The sequence below is a fragment of the Vespa mandarinia genome, chromosome 2 (genome assembly GCF_050613455.1).
Source record: "Vespa mandarinia isolate Hongniang chromosome 2, ASM5061345v1, whole genome shotgun sequence".
Taxonomy (NCBI): Eukaryota; Metazoa; Arthropoda; class Insecta; order Hymenoptera; family Vespidae; genus Vespa; species Vespa mandarinia.
This window is the reverse complement of record NC_140811.1, coordinates 11,352-32,952: the sequence shown is the minus strand read 5'-3', so window position 1 is coordinate 32,952 and position 21,601 is coordinate 11,352. Positions and strand designations below refer to the sequence as shown.

At 39.5% G+C, this 21,601-nt stretch overlaps 1 protein-coding gene, 1 long non-coding RNA gene and 1 other non-coding gene across 4 annotated transcripts in view; 2 read left to right on the top strand and 1 right to left on the bottom strand.

Moving 5' to 3' along the window:
• LOC118451444 (uncharacterized) overlaps positions 1-18,539 on the top strand; it is a 29,013-nt gene extending 10,474 nt beyond the window's left edge. Inside the window, exon 3 of the long non-coding RNA XR_004841097.2 lies at positions 17,447-18,539. This is a non-coding gene — a long non-coding RNA (uncharacterized LOC118451444). The remainder of the gene's footprint in view (positions 1-17,446) is intronic.
• sick (sickie) overlaps positions 1-19,276 on the bottom strand; it is an 83,439-nt gene extending 64,163 nt beyond the window's left edge. The window contains exons 1-2 of one of the 2 annotated variants that reach the window (XM_035887918.2): positions 19,032-19,276; positions 10,418-10,512 (exon numbers count right to left, since the gene is read on the bottom strand). In XM_035887918.2, the coding sequence (XP_035743811.2) occupies positions 10,418-10,512; positions 19,032-19,179 (243 nt within the window). In that variant the 5' untranslated portion in view covers positions 19,180-19,276. The remainder of the gene's footprint in view (positions 1-10,417; positions 10,513-19,031) is intronic. The other variant, XM_035887920.2, reaches the window with a different exon arrangement.
• Positions 19,277-20,113: 837 nt separating this feature from the next.
• Positions 20,114-20,185, top strand: TRNAM-CAU (transfer RNA methionine (anticodon CAU)). The gene has a single exon. It is a non-coding gene; the product is annotated as a tRNA-Met (tRNA).
• Positions 20,186-21,601: the final 1,416 nt, after the last annotated feature.

The following is a 21,601-nucleotide window of genomic DNA, read 5'->3' as shown; positions in this document are numbered from 1 at the left end:
AATGAATCGTTTGGACAGATGCCAAGGAGCATGGTAGTGGCATACTTGGAGCGAGGTGTATAGGATATGAAGCGGCAAATAACCTAATAACCGGCAAAAATGCTCGGGTTTATAGTCAACGCTCGAATCGATATAACCTCCACGATGTTCTTACAATTGTTCTCCACCATACCGATATGATTCGACCTGCAATCGATATTCATTCTGATGTGAAAATGAGCGAGAAAATTTATTGTATTTTCCCAAAGGAATGAAATTTTTCTTTTCTCCTTTTTTTTCTTTCCTTATTATTCTTTTTATTTCAAGCGGCAGGTCACGCAAACGTTTTACTGTGTCGGAGCGAGAGAAAATCATCAAGCCCTCATGTATGTACATTAGGGGTGAATATTATAAAAGCACTCCGGGAGAATCGACGACCGGCTCGATCCCTATTGAAACGACAAGCGGTAGCTTGCTGAAAGGAACCGTTGAAAGAATGTAGTTCGGTAGAAAATGCTTTCGTACGAAAATCTCGCAAATTCGTTGAATTATCTTCGCTCGAAAAAGAGCGTTAGACAGGCGATTAAGCGATTACTCTTTTTAATTGTATTAATCCAAATTCCACAGTATGCGATCTGAATAAAATTAAGCATCGAGGGACTGTTTGCCGTTGGCGTTTCGGAGAATCAAATTTTTTTTTCTTTTTCTTTCTTTTTTTTTTCTTTTTTTTTTCTTTTTTTTATCAAAATTAACGAGACGAATCGAGGAAAGAAAATGTCCCACCTTATACATCATTTCATTATCTCGGTGAATATTGGCGTCTTTTCTCTTTCGTACCCCGCGTAAACGTGATATCATCGGGGCTCAGTCGCGTCACTCGCAATGGTACATAAGTTAATGCGGTTGACATCGCTGATGAAAGTCGTCCGGGAAAGGAAAGCACCCTTGAAAAAGTCCCTCGTAGTGAGACTCGGCGCAAGCGAAATCTACATATTTATAGGGAATGCTCGTCACAGCAGAAGATTTCGGATGCATGCTAAATAACCGAGGCCTGTCCTGTGAAGCAACACGAGGCTCGAGGAGGAGTATGAGGTGGAAGACTGGAAGCAGTAGATTACGTGTGCGCTGGTGGAAGAAGGCGGTAGTACAGGGTAGCGAGCATTACCTTTTCCCTCGGTATACCATACATCCATAGAACGAGAATGCGCGATAGGATGCCACCGTTTTCTTCTTTTCTTTTTCTTCTTTATATTATACGAATTTATTACCGAAAAAACCTTTCTAAATGGATCATTTCCATGATTACCATTGTCATTATTTTTTCATGATTTAATATGAATATGATTTAAAATGACATAGCCGGTAATAATTTAGTTATGCGGATTTTTTCGATGAAAAAACTGAATTCCGGGACCAACGTGCCCGTGGGAAGGGTACCCTTCAGTGAAATTTCAATTCGATTTCTATCGAAGAACTTGCGACTTTCGGTAGGAAGACGCGTAACACTTACCAACGTAAACACTTACCCAGAACCAAGACGAAGCAGGCTCGATGCAATCTGCTTAATGATTGGTAAAGTCATCGAGAGAGAGAGAGAGAGAGGGAGGGAGGGAGGGTAGGAGAGGGGGAGGGAAAAGAATAAGCGAAGCTCGGGTTATTTCTCGTTTCATACATACATATATCGCGACCTAACGACTTACGGCTTACTTTTTCGTTTCCACAAATTCAATATAATAATACGTGCTCTCGCGATCCTGCGGCTTAGCCCTTTTTACTCTCAGAGGTTCTCCCTCGGTTCGTCCTGACGCCATTTTCCATCGAACATTCAAAGGAACGAATCGAACGAATCGTCGAAGAACCACTTTGAATCTCCTACGTCCTGCGAAGGGTGGCTTACGGCAACGTTATTGCCATGTCACTGCCTCTAGGATTATAGCGAATCATTTTTTCCACATGAAAATGAAGAACCCTCGCAAGCACACAAAGGACCCTCCGCGTGCGTTGTCGCGCGAGTTTTTTTCTCTTTTTCTTTCGCTCTGACACTTTATTACGAACAATGAGTATCTACTTGGATATCAGCTACGAAGAATTTTACCATCATATATCGATCGTCATATACCCTTTCTCGAGACCGATTAGATTGTAAATTTTGATGTACGTCAGAATTTAGAAAATTAATCATTGAACCGATTTTCATTGAACCTATCAACGAATGATCTCGTTCGAATAGAGTTCTTAATAAATGAAGACGAGCGGACTAGCGAATGATATCCGTCGCAATCATATATCGGTGTTAGACCGTAAAAGGACCCTTGTCTCATGGGGCTTTCTACCATGTTCGTTTCTAACGCCGGGGTAACAGCTTTGAAAAAATTTAAAAGGCGAATTTCGTTCGACGTATCGTTCATCGTTAGAAAAATGAATAGAGATGATCTTAGAGATTTGGTTAAAATCGAAAATTAAAACGTACCAAGTTTCGTAATAAAGTACAAAAATTTTTCAACTATTAATTTGATTTAAAAAACAACAAGCTGTCGTCTCAACTTCGATATACCGTTATCGAAAAAATAACGCTTGTCCTTTTTCTACGAAGGACCAAGCTGACGCGCAATATACATTGTTACGTTTATTACTTGTACTCCGTTCACGTTCGCGATCCTAACATAGACACGCGATTGTACCAAGAAAGGGGGTGCGCGTAATTCCTTTGCATCGTGCGTGGTTGCACGCTCATGGGGTCGGCCGTGCTCGGCCACGAATCACCGTGACTCACAAGATTTATGACTCTCGTCTAAACTCATTGATCCTAGAGCAATACGCGTGTAAGACGACTAGAACGCGTAAGTACATATGTCGGTTATAATGTTTTTCCACTTTATCATTTTATAATGATTATCAAGTGGATAGATATCGACGGGAAACGTCTGTATCTATCCACTTGATAATCAATTATTTTCTTATCCTTTAAACTTATTACAGAATATTTCTACAATCGTTGCAAAACGAGTTTTACGCTTTTTACATAAAACCCCCTCTAATTATTATCTACCGTTCATCCATTTCTTCATATAAATAATGAAATATATGTATCTATCGTAATTTTATTTACCTTAACTTGTCGTATCTTGCAAGTACAAGATATTCTCAACTTTTCAAATTGCTGTTGTTGCTGTTGTATAAAATAAAATGCCGCGTACGCTTGATTCTCCGGTGATAAGGAGGATTCGGGAGATTCAAGTCCCGAACTGTTGCTTTCACCGAATTCGATATTTTCCGATGTCTCCTTTAAACCGATCGAAGAGTCCCTTCGTGGTGACAACGGTGACAACGGCGATCCTATTCCCGAACTGTCCGAGCTAGAATTGGCAAGTCCTCGATATACGGACGAAGTCTTTGCTGTTTTCGATTTTGGGATCAAGCTAGTTCTCGACGAGATTCCACGGGTTCTTGCGATATTTCTGATACTACTGGAAGACTTTGATCTCGATTCGAGATTTTTCCCAGAGGATAATTTCAAATCGAATCCCGTTCTTGTACCCGTCTTTACGACACTTATTGCATTTCCGTCGATCCTTTTCGTTCCTCGACGTTTTATCGTGCCTCGACGTTCATCGGTCTCACACTCGATAAGAATTCTTTCTTTATCTCTTTTTTTCTCAATTCTTCCATTTTCTTGAACAACACAATCATCGTTCTCACTCGTTTCGAAGTTATATTTACGGTAGCGATTGATAACGCCTGCGGATATCAAGTTTCCATCGCCGTAATATTTCACATCTTCAAAATGCCCTTTAGTACAAGAAAAGGACAGACCAATGGAAACCGGCCGTCTTTTCACTGTCCCGGTCTCGTGACTGGGCGAGTCCCAGTCCACGTGAAACGTTCTTCTCCTCGAACTCATTCCAATTTAAATTGCAGCTTTTATTTTCTGACGCTCTCTCCCTCTCTCTCTCTCTCTCTCTCTATATATATATATATATATATCTTTTCTTTGCATCAATGTCGAAACAAACCGCGTGCATAGGCGTAAACGTACACGTATATTGGAAATCTCGAAAAGGTTATGCGTTGAAATGAGTAAACGTTCTGAGTAAAAAATCCATTTACATGCGTACGAAGAATTAGGTACGTCGCAAAGGAGGAGATATTTTTCCTTGAAATCGTTAAACTATTACATAAGTAAAACGGAATAAGCAGGACGGACGTGCGGTTATGCGATTTGGCCGAGCGATAAGCGTATTTTCGATTCCTTCAACTCGACAACAATTCGATGCACTTGCTAGGGGTGCCGGGGGCATACTGAAACTACCCATGAAGGAACAGCCCTCTGTCGTTATGAGATCGTGCACGAGACCTAGCCATCGCCAATCGCAGGGATATACGTTCGACGAGGACAACGACGACTCCTAGAGAATGCCCTGTCGTTCCCCCTATCATAGCTAACTGCGGGGGCTAAAAACTAATTACATTCGGTCGCGCGGGTTTCTGATCCTCCTACGTGCCAATACGGACTTGTCACCGACCTACGTATGTAGATTTTTGCGTGTTTCTATACATACCACGAAATTATTATTTCGAAAAGAGAAAAGTAGAATTCGGCATCAAGATATAATCAAACTCTCATTGATTTTATACAATGGCATCCGAGCGAAGAGTTTTCGCGCGTCAATATGTTTGCATAAAAACGTATCTCGTACGTTTGAACGGCAGCCGTAGGGGTCCCTCAAGCCCCTCTGTAGAGTGCAACCTACTGTCGCTACTACGTATCTATTATATTATTATGGCTACCGCGGAACACCAGCGTGCTTTTATGATAGGTACGAAAGCGGAATGATTGCGCATGACGACTCGGATGCGCACGGCTTGTTGTTTCGAAATACAATATTTTGACGGCTACGTCATGGAAGGGATAACCGCGACGTAATCAAATTCGCTCGTCACGCTACGACAGCCAGCTTATGTGATTATGATTTTGCGTTCGTTAATACGGATGATCGATCCCGCTTAACTCCCGCCTAAATACGGCTACGGGTGTATCTAAAAAAGGAACGTTTGAACACGTCAAATGGTTAGGGATAATATAGTAATATAGAAGTATAATACCGGTAGAGTGGTATAATGCTCGATACTAATATAATGGTAAGTACGCGCGAATTGATTCTCTTTTAAACAAATTTTTTCGAAAATGTTGAAAAATTGTTCCACCATTATTTTAAGAACAAAGCGTCAAATAACCATAATAGAGCTTTCGTTCGTCGCGTTTTAATAAAGATTTAAGGTCAGGTTAATTCCTTAGCGAGCCAACGTAAGTGGGATTTTGGTAGTACGGAGCTTGCAATCGAGGCTTACAACTTATAATCCCGGTACATCTCGTTATAGATAACCCTTGCGAGCTCGCAGATTACGCTTGCACGATGGCGCGTGAGCGCGCAAAGTCCGCGATATCTCATATCCCCCTATATCGAGTCCTGCCTCACGAGAAACACTCGAACAACGATCCTCGCCCCGATTTATCCCAGGCCGTCATTTCGAGAATGCCTTATTCGGATAAACGCCTACGATCGCACAAATTTTCCAAATATCCAGATCCAATTTTCTGCTGGTCCGTCGGTGCTCCTACGTCGAAGGGTCAGGATTAATGTGAAGCGGAAGTAACGCGATCGAGCTTATACCACGAGGACGCTGTTGCGTCGAGGTAAACTCCCGTATTAACGCGCGATAACACGGCGCAATCTATACCGATTTTCAGGATCAGTATTTTTTCTATGAAATATTGCGTAGTTTTTGTCGGTAATCGTCGTTATCGATCGTTAATCGATCAAGCTTTAATTTTAAATGAAACGAATTTGGAAATTGCGTTCTTCGAAGGCACTTGAAATTTACAATTGACGGGCACACCGGCCAAGGATCAAAGTTTATTCCTATTATTCGCCCAGAAATCTTTTACCGACCGAGTTACATTTTATCTCTCCGTGGATAAAAACTTTCATCCGTCTGGAAATTCGCCATTCGTTGCTATTTGTCGTGTTTCTCCTCGACAGATGGAGCTTCCCGATAGACGGCACGAGGGCTGTTTCCAGAATGAGGGGTAGATATTCGAGCCGAGCTTACGCGTGCTCTGCTTCTACCACTATGGATTTACCATTAATCGAGACGAAAGGGAAACAATTGTCCCTCAGCTCGCGTTCCCACCGCGTTATAACTATCTGTGGATTTTTCAAAAGACAAAATAGTAAAAAGGAGTCAAGGAGAGAGATATATTCAAAATCAACATATTCAATCCATTTGAACTTCTTTTTTTTTCTACGACCGTCATTATTGCCATATAATTGCCAATTCCTAAATTTGAACGATTGAATGTTTCGGTACGAAAAAGAGATATAACATACTTTTCTATGGTATTTACTTCCAAATGATAATATTCATTAAATGCGTATATATAAAATAAGATCAATATATCATAGAAGAAATGTCGACGAGATAGTTACCATCTCGAGGGACTACGCATTGGAATTTTGTCTCGGCAAACGGGACAAGATGAAATTTTCACAAGAGAAAGAGCGAAACGCGAAAGAGGGATAGAAGGACTTGAAGGCAAGATGAGAAAAGGAAACGAGACGGCACTTTGGGGAGGATCGAGCATATCTCTTTACGGAACGAAATGTCTCCTTGAAATCGGATTTCTTTCACGGCCGGAGGAAAGGAGGAAGCAAAGCTTTTTGGGCAGAACGAGCTATACCCGCCCGCTGGCGTAACGGTCTCACGTTCGCGGGGGTGTATTTTCCCACGTGGCCGTTGGATCATGCGCGTTACCTGTCGGACAAAGTTTTGTCCTGTCTAGCAGGCAGGTTTATTGCGGCCAGGCATTACCTTGACTCCTACGAAATAGGGGAATGGAGAACGATCCTGAGAAGTTGAATGAGGAGACGGGGGAGGGTGGTGGTAGGGGGTGGGGGTTAGGGTTTAATCGACGTTGGAAAAGCGAAAGTTAACTTTAAACTTTCAAGGGGAACACGTTGCGGATGCGCGCGCTGACGTGCGCGCGTATACAAATAACCTATCATCACAAATATTCTCAATCTCGTCTATTTCCTTATAACTATTTGTTATTCTGTCGATCAACGAGCTCGGAAATTTAATTCCAAGGTTATATTCGTAACGCATTAAGTAAAGACTTTGAAATCTTCGCGCACGCTATTCCTGCCTTTTGACAGTGCACGCATATTATCATGCAATAATGCTCGAGAGCTTCCCTATGACCAGTTTGCTTTCGCATGCAGACTAGTTTTTGTGCTTGTGTTTGACCCTTGTGTACGAATTGCAGGTCCATAAAATTTATGTTGGTTGCGGGCGAACCGTTATTATCTTGAATTATTCTTCGAGGTAAATTGATTCGCAACATTTCGATTTGCAGGTACCAATATATTTTTGGAAAAGAGGAAAAATAAAGAAATGAAAAATGAGAAATTAAAATGGCAGCGTCGTGTCAACATCACGGTCAAATATAATAGTTTCCGTGGATGAAGGACGACACGCGATCTGCCATTGTTTATCCATATTATTTATCGAAATAACAGATTGTAGTTATCCAACTACTGGTGACTTTCGGTACAGATGGTAATCGTTGAATCTTTCAAACGGCCAATTATACATGTACATTCATTCTTCCTCGTACGAAGATTTATCGTAGCATACGTTAAATCGACCATCATTCTCGGGTGGTCGAGTTTCGGATCCAAGAATTGAGATCTCCCTTGCGATTCTCAGATATGCTAAGTAAATTCTTATAGTAATTTATTCGAGAAAAGGGAGAAAGGGACCCTTTAAGAAGTTTCTTAATTGATGGTCGTAAATAGGGAAGGGAAGACCATGGTCGAACGTTCGGTATTGCATTTTAAAATCATCCGGACGAATCCTTTTCCAGTACCTCTTTCGACGGCCCCTTCACTCTTTTCGAAAGGTAATTCTATCCAACGCCACTCGAGATGATTACCTTAAACGAGCTGAGAACAGCTGTGTAGACTTTATTTGAAATATATTTTCTTTGAATGTTCCTATGTATATGACATATCTATTATACGCAAGTAAATAGGTACCAGCGCATAGGACGAGAACGAATAGGACGTGAACGTGATCGATATCGATATTGCGAACGTTTATTACGAAACGGTTCGGTAATACTTCTTATTATTCCCTATGGATCTCCGTGCATCGTCGTACGTTAATGATATTAACGTGGACGAGCAGAATTCTCGTTTCTTTTTCAGGAAAAAGAAAGTTGTATTAGGATTTAGAGTTTGAGATGACCCGTGCTAACCGAACCAAGGGCTTGTGCCAAGGGTTGGAATGTTACAGCTCCTGTCACATAAATATCCCGAAACCCCTACATTCTGAGAACCCGCGCTGTTCCATCCCTTCTTACCGCCCCCGTCCCAATACTTGTTCGAGTAAAGTTGCAGAAACTTTTCCAGCTTGATATCGATTCTCAATTCTTGCGCGAACGAAAAAGATAAAGGGGTATAATGAGGGGAAGAGGTGGGACGATAGGTTCTGCTTAACTATGACGATATAACTATCGTTATTATTACCTAGTGATGATTAAAGGAAAATTTTCGAACGTCAAGACGTTTTTTCCAATAGTAATTATTGCGCCACGCAATATCTTTTATCGAATGAAAATTTTCTAACGTTCTGAGAATTTAACGAGACCTAAGAAAAATAGATAAAAATCGGGAAAGTAGGTAAGGCCAGTCGACATTTCTAATGGTGGAACTTTTAACGGAGGGTAGAGTCTAACGACCCCAAAAATATTAATCTTCGATTAGACGGCTTATCGTGCCGGCCGATCAGAAATGCGGAAAATTTGGAAGCGTGAAAAGTCTACGGACTCCCTTATCTCGAAAGCTTCACATTTCTTTTCTCCTCGTATCGGTTGGCAGCTATGTAACTACTTGTGGCGTTCGTAATACACGCGTATAATAGACTTATATACAGTGTGTCTTTCTTGTCGTTCAGAATTTCGATCAAACGATCGAATGATAATTGCATACGGACCTAGTTTCATGATGAAAAAGAAAAAAGAAAATAAAAGAAAAATCTGAACTGATTTATTTAAAAGGCAAAATTACAGTACGAAACTTCAATGATTTCTCGACGATCGATTCGAATCGATGATCTCGGCGCTTAATGGCGCTACGGGTCACGTTTATTCTGCTAAATTTGCGTGGACGATCGAAAGAAGTATGTAGGGTGCCGAAAATGCGGTTGGCATTTGAGAGAGAGAGAGAGAGAGAGAGAGAGAGAGAGAGTACGAAGAAGGGTGTGCGCCCTTCGTACGCCTCCTTCGATCTCACGCTACTACTCTCGGAAGTCGAATGAACGCGTGCATGCCGTGGTAAGAATCCGTTGACGTAAGCCAATTTAAGGTGCTCGCTCGACCCGTTTCTTGCTCCCCATAGCGATATACAAGCCAACTATATAGTATATCCACGGTACGTACACACCCTCTTTCATCTCCCGCTCTGTGTCTGCAGTCTCGTTCTCCTTCGGATAGCCACGAGACACACGTAGGCGTTGTATCTTTAATTATATCTACGCGGCCAAGGGACGTAAACCCAAAAGCCGACCGCAAACTCGCACCTTCCTGATGCCGGATGCCGATCTTGCGAATTAAAGAAGCCTTTTTTTTCCCACTGTCGAGACAGATTTTTCTTACATTTACAATCTTTCCTGTTTCTCTACGACAATTAAATATCCATTTAGTTTTACATTCGTATTATCGTATGTACGAGGAATGAATAGAAACGAGTAGATATAACGATGAGGACCGTGAACGAACGAAAGTGTTGACTTTTCCAATTCAACTATATAAGAACTATATAGGATACTCCCTCAAGTTTTCGTCTTTAAAAATTTGCTCCTCCCTATCTATCCCTCCTTCATCGTCGGGGCGTGGTTCCCCTCTTCTACTTTCTCCTTGCCTACAAATCAAGCTCAAAGCTCGGTGAGCTTTAAGCTCGCAATTTCGAGAATTTCCAGAGAAAGCGAACAGCGAGCGATCGAACGTTTTTACGAAGAAAATAGATTCCGGATGGAATTATATAATAGATTCTGGAAGGAAATTTTCTTAGAAAACAGCTAGTTACATATTTTCTCTTTCCCATCAAATTATTACATTTATGTATGTAGATATTATTAAATTTATTATCAGTTACGTACAAATTATTTCAATAAAAAATGAAATGCATTTCTTTCAAGCGCTAAACACCCGTTCGAGTTTAGCGCTTGTTAGAAATGCATTTATCCCAGGAGAACGTGCTCTTTCTACTCTTTTCCTTTTTTTCTCCCTTTGTTTTTGAAAAGACTCAACCAAGATCTAAGAAAAGAAATTTTATAGGGAAAAAAATCTTTGAAATAAAAATTAAATAATTATTCTTACCTTAACGGTTTCCTGAGGCGTGTACCTCGCAGGGCGTTGCACATGGGCCTGAACCTGCAGGCTCATTGCTATTTCATAACTGCAGTACGGAGTACCTTAAAGAGAAAAAAAAAAAACTCTACTTCAATTTTTGAAACAAAATTTATACAAAACACACATCAGATAGAAATAAGTATATACAATATTTTCAAAGGAATTTCCGGTTTTTCATCGACTGTAATTAATTGTCTAATTATTAGAAATAATTAAATATTTATTATATTATTGAATCGAATTATATTATTTAATGAAGTATTTCAAGTAGGTCTACGCGTACAGATAAGTTTTTCAAAATACGGAGTCGCTAATGCTTTTTTAATAGCATTAAAAAAGAGGAAAAACAAAAAGGTAAACGAGTGATAGTTTCAAACGGGTTTCGAATAAAACCGAGCCTCGTACAAAAATCGGAGATTCGCAAGAAGGATAGAGGGGACGTCCTGCTGAGTCGAACCGTGCCGAGTCGGTGCGGCGGTCTGCTTGTCAATACGAACAAGTACGTGACCCAGGTATCAAATAGCGAACGGTACGAACGCTCGCACCAGAGAGCGAACATTCTCGTTCCATTTCTCGAGCTTCCATTTCTCTCTATCTCTCTCTCTCTCTCTCTCTCTCTCTCTCTCTCTTTCTCTCTCTCTGCTTTCCTTAACGACCGCCGTACATCGACATTTTTCTACGATAACTTCCGACAATGTAATCAAACATTCTATGCGACGTCGTTCGTCGTTCATTCGTTCCAATAAATATATGTATCTAGATGAGATATAGAAACGATATTGACTTTTGCAGGCTCGGTAAACTTTTGGAGTTTAAAATTATGATTTAAACTATAAGATGAAAAAAAGGACAAATGACGAAACGAACATAATGATCTTACGAGTGAATTCGTTAAGACATCTAGGTGGAGAAAAAGAAGAATCGATAGATTCGTAATGAGTAAAAAAAGATCTTGATTATTCGCGTTCGCGAGAAACAAGGAGATGGTAGAGAAAACAAAGACCATCGAGGGTTGAAAATGCGAACGGTACGTAGGAGTAAAGGAGATGGAAAGGGACGGTTTCCGATATAGGGAAGCTAATCGAGCGAAAAGCATAATTAATCACGACAAATTCGTCGTGATTAATAACGAAGGCGTTATCGACACTGCCGGGAAGCATAAACACCTTTAATGGCCGGTGGAAATTACTTTCTCTCATTCGATGAACTCTGGTCGACGACCATTTTTTATGTTTCTATCGAGTACGTATCTTTGGCAGTTTTTGTGTAAAAAATACCGAAACAATTTGAAAAATAAAAAAGAGAAATAATTCGTCTGAAATCGATCACGATCGAAGATTTTCGATAAAGTGCTCGGAGGAAGAATTGGAAGTCAGCATCGGGACAGTTAGATAGAGACGGAGGGGGTATAAAGGACTGGGGAAATGGGCGATGTACGGGCTCCCATATCGTCTAATGAGCCCGAACGGCCGTGGCCGTTCGCAGCTAGGGTAACTCGCCCGTCCTGCGACTCTCCCATGATACCCCGTTTCCTCCCTTCCCCTCTCCACCTTCCCATGACATTTTCACCGTGAAATCCACTGTTCGAGCTGTTGAACGTGCCGTGAACGAGCGTGCTCTGTACGTCACTACACGTCAAAACGTACAGTCTCGTATTTTAATGTACCTACGTACACTCTGTTTTATACCACCGAAAGCTATACGAGTATACCAGACCAAGCATCGCGCATTACACCATCATAACATGGATTAATTCGGCGTGACGCTGTATGGGGACCGGTTGCGACATCATTAAACTAGCTTAATATTAGCGAGTAAACCTAGATCAGACGCTTGTTCGCGTTCAACGAATTATAGATCAGATCGACCAAAGTATTATTCTATACTTGAGAGAATCAGTTAACTGCACGCGTATCGTTTTTGTTAGAAAATCAACCGTTAGAAAATCAGTAGACTCGTTGCGTTTTTCTCTTCTTTTTTATATTTTTTATTCATATTTTTATACATATTTTGATCTTCAATCTCCCGATACGAAATTATCTTTCATCGTGTATCAATTGTTATACGATTGGAACTAGAAATAACGAATTTCCTTGAACCAGTAAAGTCCGGAATGTCAAATAGTCTTTATTTTGCAATGGTACACATCTATATGAAGTCTTCCGCTCATGAAAGGAGAGCGTTCGCGTTCTATGAGTGATCGAGAAGCATGATGTTATCTTTGCAGCTCAATGACGAGCACCGGAAGTATCGCTTTAATCACCATATCCGAAAGTCGTTTCTTTTGGCACGCCACTGAATGCAAGATCGTTTTTTATACGAACCCGACTTAGATTCGATTAAAAACACAGCTCGGAGAGTGCAACATGGAGGAAATTTAAAAAATTCAAGAAATTCAAAAAAACTTTTCATTTGTCTCTCTCTCTCTCTTGAAAATGATAACTCACGAAAAAATCTATCGCAACGTCACATACATTGGTCTTTTATAAAATAGACGTCTTCGAGACTTATCAACGTGACATTTACATAGTCCATCAGGATTATCGTCGCGATCGTGAAGCGGGTAGAAAAGAGCAAAGAAAAATTTATTTGCACGAATGCAAACATGTAACGCATGTAAGCTCAACGGGGTGGAGGTAATTCCGAGAGAAAAAAATCAAGGATGGAAACGCGCGTTAATTTCATGCGATAAAATGAAGTTGAGAGGAGGAGGGGTAAAGAGGCCAACTGGAATGAGGAGTGGTGGAAGAGGGAAAGGAAGAGGAAGGGTGAGAGTAGTAAAAAAGAGAGAGAGAGAGAGAGAGAGAGAGAGAGAGAGAGGTGGAGGAGGCACCATAAGGTCTGGAAGACCCCTTACGTTATCGATCTGTCCCTTGCTCAGCGATATGGCGCGGTACGCACTATACCACACCATGCACCCCCATGGCGCATTCTATATTGTTCTCGCTCGCTCGTGCGCTCGTGCGCTCTCGTACGCTCTCGTATATATCGCACTAGTACCTACACGTCCACGTCCCCATGTCGTTGTATATCTAGCTTATATTAAGCGTTCGTACAGGGCTGCCCCGGTGTACGTTTACGGTGCGTTCCACTGTCGTTTCCGCCATAGTGTAAGTACACGCACAACCGATCTACTCTCCCCCTCTGATACCCCTTTTATCACATACGTTATGCAAGCCGCCACCTCACACCTGCCCTCGATGACACCATCAACGGCATAGAACAACGTGTCGCTTACCTTCCGCTATGAATTCGCGTGGGAATTTTTGATTTTACATTGTATAGTTAGGTTTTTTTAATTCTTTATCAACGAGTCAATCGACTTAGTATCGATCTCCAATCAATCTGGAAGTTGGAAGAATTTCTCTCTCTCTCTCTCTCTCTCTCTATCTATCTATCTATCTCTTTACCACGTTTATTGTTATTTGCTGTTATCTAATAGGAAAGTATTATTAAGAAAAGCAGATAGACACTAATAGAAAAAAAGGAAACATCTTTATACAAATGTTAAAATATTGTCATCTATATCAGATGATTATCCGGATGATTCGTTTTAATGAAACATTGAATATTCATGAAAAGACACGTGCATGTTTTTAATAGATACGCCTGTTATACAAAAAATAAAGAACATCGTGGATAATAATATATATATATATATATATATATATATATATATATATATATATGTATATATCAGCATGTACAATCCCGTTTACAAGAGATTTATCAATTTGCATTGAATCTTCGAGTGGTCAAAATTCAAAAGAAAAACGTCGTACTAACGAAGCGTACATACCGTGCCAGTCGCGTTTTATCGTCGCGTCAAAGCGAGCAAAAAAATCCCTTCTTGACTTTCATCGAACAAGATTAAAGGCCATTTCCGTAAAGGCTATACACTCCTAAAGCACTCGTAACTCGAATTCCACCCCCTTCGAACATATGGTATTCCACTTTTCATACGGTCGTACTACTCGAGAGTAATAGTAGGGAGAACCAGTGAGGGGAGGGTGGTGGATGAAGGAGGGGGAGGTAGATCAAGAAGAGAAAGGAAAGACGAAAGGTAAATACATGGAAAGAAGGACTACCAAAGATGATATCTAGACGAAGGACGTAAGAGAGAGAGGGGGTGGCCGTGGGTTGGCACGTTCGTGAGAAAGATTAATATCTCTATCGGACAAGTTCAGCGAAGCGAGCCATTTATCTACCTACGTAACGCATAACACGCCCTTTCTATCCTCATTCTATCCTTGTTCCACCACCTTCGACTTCGCCGAGCCCTAACAGAAGTCACTCGTTCATATTCTTTCCTTCTTTCTTTCTTTCGTTCTTCCTTCTTCTCTTTTCGACAGGTTTATTTGAAACTAAGATATAAAGTTGTCCATCGATCGTAATAACACTAGCTAAAGGGATAATTAACTTAAAGAAAATAAATCGAGATTGTGTAATAAAATTTTTTCGTATGAAGTCGCATACACGGACATCGCCATCAATCAATCCATTCTTCCGCTACTTAAGTTCACTAACTATCACTTTGTGCATCTTACCGAAGAAAAAGAAAAAAAGGAAAAAAAAAACAAAAGCCGCATAGCTCACAAGGCTCGGCACGATACGGCGGGGATCCTCACACCTTACAGGATCAAGCAAGTAAAAGAGTCACATACGGCTCACGAGTCGCTCGTTGATCTGCCTTAAGTGATTAATGACTATCGCGACTAAATGCGATTAGTTATTTTTTCCTTTTATTTCGAATTTGCCCTTGTACTCAAAACACGAGATGACTCAAGTTTCTTTCGTGATACACCTAATAAAACTGAATGTAGGACGAATGTAATGACGACGAATGAGTAATGCTAAAAAAGTAGTGGCACGTCGCTGTTGTTGTTGTTGTTGTTGTTGTTAAGGAAAACGATGAACAATGTAAACCCTTGTCGCTTACGATGATATACGATCAAATGCACTTAGAGTGAGTAAATTAAAGCTATCTCTATCTTGTCTAGGCCTTTTGTAGTTCACTCTCTCTACGATTATGTCGCGGAACACGCGATGTCTCAAAGAACCGTTTGTTCCGTGAGAATCCCTTTTCACCCTGTCCTCTTGTAAACCCTTTACTTCCTAAGAGAGAACTTACGTTTCGCTGCGAGTGAAATATCGCTCGCTAGAGCTTTGCTATTTTCATCGTAACGACAGGTAACGGTGAACGGTGAGATGTACGCGTTTAGATCTCTAAATACCTATCATACGTAAGTACATACGTACATACATGCATGTATACTCAGGTATGCAAACCTGACGCAATCTCTCACACTGCAAAAACTTTCCATCATTGGTACTGATTTGATTTAACGGTTAACCCGCTAACTTGCTATCGTAATATTTATTGCTAATTTAATTTATATTTTGATGATGTCAACGTGTCGCAATCGTAAAAAAAAGAAAGAGAAAGAAAACAAACGATCGATCGAGTATACGTACGCAGCTAAATGCATATCATTTTATCTCGCATACGTTTGCCTAGATATGTCGAATGTCAGAAAAATGTTTGAACGTTTATTACTGATTCTCCATCACATTACCTTCCCATTAAATCAACGAAGACGAACGAACAAGAACGTAATAAGTCGTGAGAGATATTCTTACAGACGTGGGTCCATTAATAACGACTTTTAGTTGTACGATAGCGCAGGCCATCAACGAAGGACTCTCTCTTACTCGCCTTTTTTCTTTCTTTCTATCTATCTCTTTGATATGATTTAAAAGCTTTTAAAATCTTTGGACCGAAAGATTCAAGCACGTTGACCGTGAAGAAGACCGAATGTGATTCGATCCCGAGCAAACGGATATTTTTCTTCGACTTCTTTTCTTCCTTCTTATCATGCTCCTTTACCACTAGGACGTCAGCCAAATAATGGCGTGAAAATACTCGGTCGTACGATGACACACCCATGCATTCGTACTTACTACCTCTTTATCGCTTTATGTCTACCATAAACACTTGATCTCCTACTGTTTTAAACTGTCTGTACTTGGAATATACGTAAGACGTAAAATACGTACTATAAATGTACGTATATAGATACATCACGTATGGACGAAGAAAGGAAAGAAATTAATTAATCCGTGTTTGTGCAACTCGTTGAGTAGAAGAAATCATCTTCCTACGATGATCAGAAAGAGAGAGAGAGAGAGAGAGAGAGAGAGAGTATTTTTTTCTTCTATTCTATTATCAAATGAATTGGAAGAGTCGTCGCGGAAACGACAAGATTTTCAGCATAAAATTTGATATATCCTGAACTAAACGCTATATAATATTATAATTTAATATTATGGATATATTAAGTACATAAGATCGTAGAAATTCGATACAGTTCGCGTGTTTCGACCCTAACAAAATTTTATCGGATGACGATGTAGTTGGATGGGTTAATAGCGTTATTCATTCTCGAATGGAAGGAAGGTCGATATTAATGTGAAGAAGGAAAAAAGAATAAAAATAGATCACGCGAAATAGCGAATAGCTTTTCTTTTGCTGAGTTTTTATTGGGTGATTATATGGATACGCGCGCGCAAGTTATTTATATCAGCATCAATTTGTCAAGGCGAGACGGTAGCGTTACCGTTCATGCTAGTCGAGGGATTTAATCAAAATGAAGAGAGCAGGCAAACATTAAACTACCATGGGGAACGTGAAATGTGCGAATTCGCGGCAATATGAAGGTCGTTAGATATATGAAGTAGATATATCTACTGTATGTATGTAAAAGGAGGACCCTAGTTGGAATAAGAGGGCACGTACATATACGCATAAATAAAAAGAGAGTATATTTGTTATTCCTCTCTTTTTTTCCTTTCCTAACTCCCGTCACTTTCCTGCCGTTCCCCTTGTGCCCCATATCGTGCACGAAACGCAAACCGAAGAATTAACCGTTAGCCGCAAACTTGAAAAACGCATTGCATTTCTTAATGATCCTTTTTCGTTTTCTATGTTTTCTACAGATGAATGCACATAGAGACATGTGTGCACGTATAGACCGAAGCGCAGGGACGGAAAGACCCCGAAGCGATCTTCGTGTTTACATTTTGAAGAACGTGTAAAAACAGCCGCCCAGCATCTGCCCTAGGTCCAAGCGATTCAACGGCACGGCACGCCACGCCACGCGCCTGGCTTTACGGAAGTGTTTAGAGTACATATTTGAAATATATGCGTCTTTGCGATCAAACGATTCACCGATGCGTTGCTCGTCCCTCGATAATCCATCATTCCACGAATTTGTTACGCCGACGATAATAAGCTTAAAAAATAGGTCTTTCTTTTCTTTTAATTTTTATTATTGAGGCGCAACAGTTCGATTGGATCATACATAATTACGTGGCGCCGTTATCGATCCTATTTGAAAAAATATTTTTATTATATACATCCTTTATTGCATCTTTTGTAAATTATTCTATATTATAAATACATCGAGATTGATATAAATGGTTATTATTCATATCAAAATAATAAATTAATTAATTAAAATGATAAACTCGGAGAAAGAACGACGAAACCTACTCAATTTTTAATATCGTCCGATATCCAATGCGAGTGAATATGCGAATAAATATAAATATACATTCACTAATTGCGAATGGACGCGCTAATACCGAAGTACTTAAACAGTTATATTACCGCATGATATATCCATGCAATGTCCCACCTGTCCCGACAAAAGTTCACCAAATTTGGTCAGATTGACCAGTTCTCGGATCTTTAATAAAATCGAGGAGATATAGAAAAGGAATTCATGGAAGGTACGTCACGAGCGCACACATGCTCATACGCGCGCGCACACACATACACTCTCACTCTCTCTTTACTGTTATAAAGGAAATTAATATTATACTTTCTTACGATCGCGTGAACACGAACACACTTTTATTGAGTTTATCATTGCGAAACGAAACTTATGATGCGTACAGATACAACATTCATGATGATTTCCGCCATTTCTCTTTTAATATCATTATGACGATTTCAACGATCGTTTAACGCAAAATAACAACGTATTTTTTTATAGAGGGAATAGAAAATTGGCAAAATTTTATTAATAACGTGAATCGCTTAACAATCTTTAATTTGAAATTTTAAGAGATTTAAAAGATTGTAAGGTCGACAAAAACAAAAAGAGAAGTTGAAACTCTGTGTAGACATTTCTTTTAAAATAAAGAGAAAAAATATATCTATATATGCCTTTTACTTAACTTATATCACATAGTTTATTAAACTGTTACGAATATTACGAAAAAAGATTACGTTTCAGTATTACATGTTCATGTCTTTATGTATACATGAGACAAGAATTTCTGAAACGATCCATCTAGTTTTAAGCGCGATTCTTATTCGCAACACGTGTATAACACGTGACAATTCGCGTGAAAATTATAGATCGGCAAATCCACAAAAGTTGTACATCCGTTCATTACCACACACACACACACAAACACGACTTTGTAACCTCTAAAATCTAAAGGCTCAGTTCGAACGATCTTGCGTTTATTAAAAAAAAAAAAAGAAAAAATCACAAAACAATAGGTGTTTTACCTGATATGAGAGATCGACACCTGATAAACGATGTCGACAAATCTCCTTTAAAAATTCTCCTCTTTCCTTCTTTCTTTAAACAGCCGAACTTTGATATGCGTCGATTTCTTTGATAGATCTCACCGGCCCACCTGAAGTTTTCATTCATGTATCCATGTAATTCTCGTAATTGGCCGTTCTTTTGCCTATCGTTGCGATATGTATCCTGCAAGTATGTTCAATTCTTCTTTCTCGTTACCCCGGATTATACAATAAGTATAGCACTTTCACACACTACTCTCTGTCGTCGAAGCGTCGTGGCAACGATAATATGTATGACCGGCGAGTAACGATCGAAGTGGAAAAAGAGTCTAGAGGGAAAGTGCGAGAGAGAGAGAGAGAGAGAGAGAGAGAGAGAGAGAGAAAGAGAGAAAAGCGAAAAAAGATTAAAAGTAGGGAGAAAGAAAAAAGAAAAGGAAAGCAAAAAAAGAGAAAAAGTATCTACCCTCACGGCAGTCGGGCGAGCCAACTATTGACGATCGGAAAGAGAGAGAATAGAGACCACATACACTGTAGTTATTACGAGCGACGTAGGTTTAATACACATCCTCGAGAACGGCGACGTCGACGGCCGTTCACACTGTCGAGTACCGTACACACTGTCCGTACGCATCGTCGACGCGGCTACGCTCGTACTCCCACTGCCACGCACCCGCGTAAGTACTTACCTTCTAGCGCGCCGGAGAATTATCCTACGTAGAAGTTGGAGAGGGGGCAGAAGAACAAGGGAGGGGAGACTTCCTCGCGATTGATGTAACAAACGGAGAAAAAAGACACATCTGTGAATATATTACTTCAACCCTTTTCTCAAAATACATGTCACTTTATAGAACAGAAATAAAGTAAATGGCACATCCTTAAGAAAAATAAACTCAATGGGCTATGCAGTATTCAACATTGCGAAGTGTTAATATCAATGTATTATCTGTATTGAATGTAAATAAAAAATTAGATTATTCTATTTACATGTTACATAGTATATTTGTTTATGCATTAGAAAACTACACAAATATATGACCTATTAGAGAACCTAAGAACCAACAAGCAGAGTGGCGCAGTGGAAGCGTGCTGGGCCCATAACCCAGAGGTCCGTGGATCGAAACCATGCTCTGCTAATGGGGGTGTCCTCTTTTTTGACACGATTATTTTTAATCTTTGATTTTTTTTTCCTTCATTTTTTTTTTCTTATAGTATTTCTCTAATTATTCTTTGGTATCTATTAAATAGTTATAGATTATATACAAGAATAATTTCTTGTTTCGAAAAAACGACATATTTGGAAATTTACGATATTACATCGGTTCTCTATTAACTCGCTACTTCTTCTAAATTCTCTAAATACTTCTGAAATTTCACTGCGAATTGCGCTGACAATTTCTTAGTTCGTTAAAAAACATGTAAAAATAAATATTAATAAGAATACTTGAAATTTGAAATTATTTTTATGGATATAATGTTTGCATCGGTTGTATCAACATAATTTTTATTATTTGAATAAGTGTAGGTTAGATGTTAAGAGCGTTAAAATATATAAAAAAAAGTCTTTAAAATGTGTAACATACAACTAATTAATGAAATCGATAATCCTCTTAACGGAATGAAAAATGTCAAAGCAATCTGGAATGTGCAAAACAAAAAAAACAGATAGCAAATAGATTCACTTCGTCATCCTTTTATCACACACATTGCACCTATTTTGCAAATCTTCTATTTGCACAAAAACATTACCTTATTGTAATAATTACGATATATGCTACAAAACATGAAGATTATGTAAATGCTACAGGAGTGTGGTTATTCATACAAGTAGTACATGCGTAGTACCGTCTGTAAAAAAGGAATAACGGACGAAAAAGATTGACAGATATTTTTTTTTTTTTTTTTTTTTTTTTTTTTTATATACGAGGAGGAACAAGTTGAAACATAATTATTGATGATTAACATAAATATATATGAAATCAATCTAAACAAACAAACAAATAAATATATGTAACAAATTAACAATAAGAATATATAAGGATGTATACACATGTATGTATGCAACGATAGAAATTGTTCTGCCATAAATGCATATTCATAGGAAGTATTACATAATAATATATGAGGGCAGAAGGGAGAGAGACGCGAAAAAATCGAATGAACACAATACTCTGTTGCAATAAATTTGCAACTGAGTGCTACTTATATAATTTATTGTAGACGGGGTGGCGCCAAAGTTGCACTTGAAGTTGCGACCGACATTGAGTCTGAGTTGCGACCGAAGTTGTGCCTGACGTTACGTCTGCGAACGACTGAAGTTGCTACTGACGTTAGGTATGAGTTGCAACTGAAGTTTGGTCTGGTTGCAACAGAGTAGTGTCTGGTTCCGACTGGTTTGCGTCTGGCTGCGACCAAAGTTGCGATAGGGTTGCAACAAAGTAGCGACTGAGTTGTGTCTGGTTCCGACTGAAGTTGCATCAGAGTTGTGACTGGGTAGCGACTGAGTTGTGTCTGGTTCCGACCGAAGTTGCGTTAGGATTGCGACGGTCTAG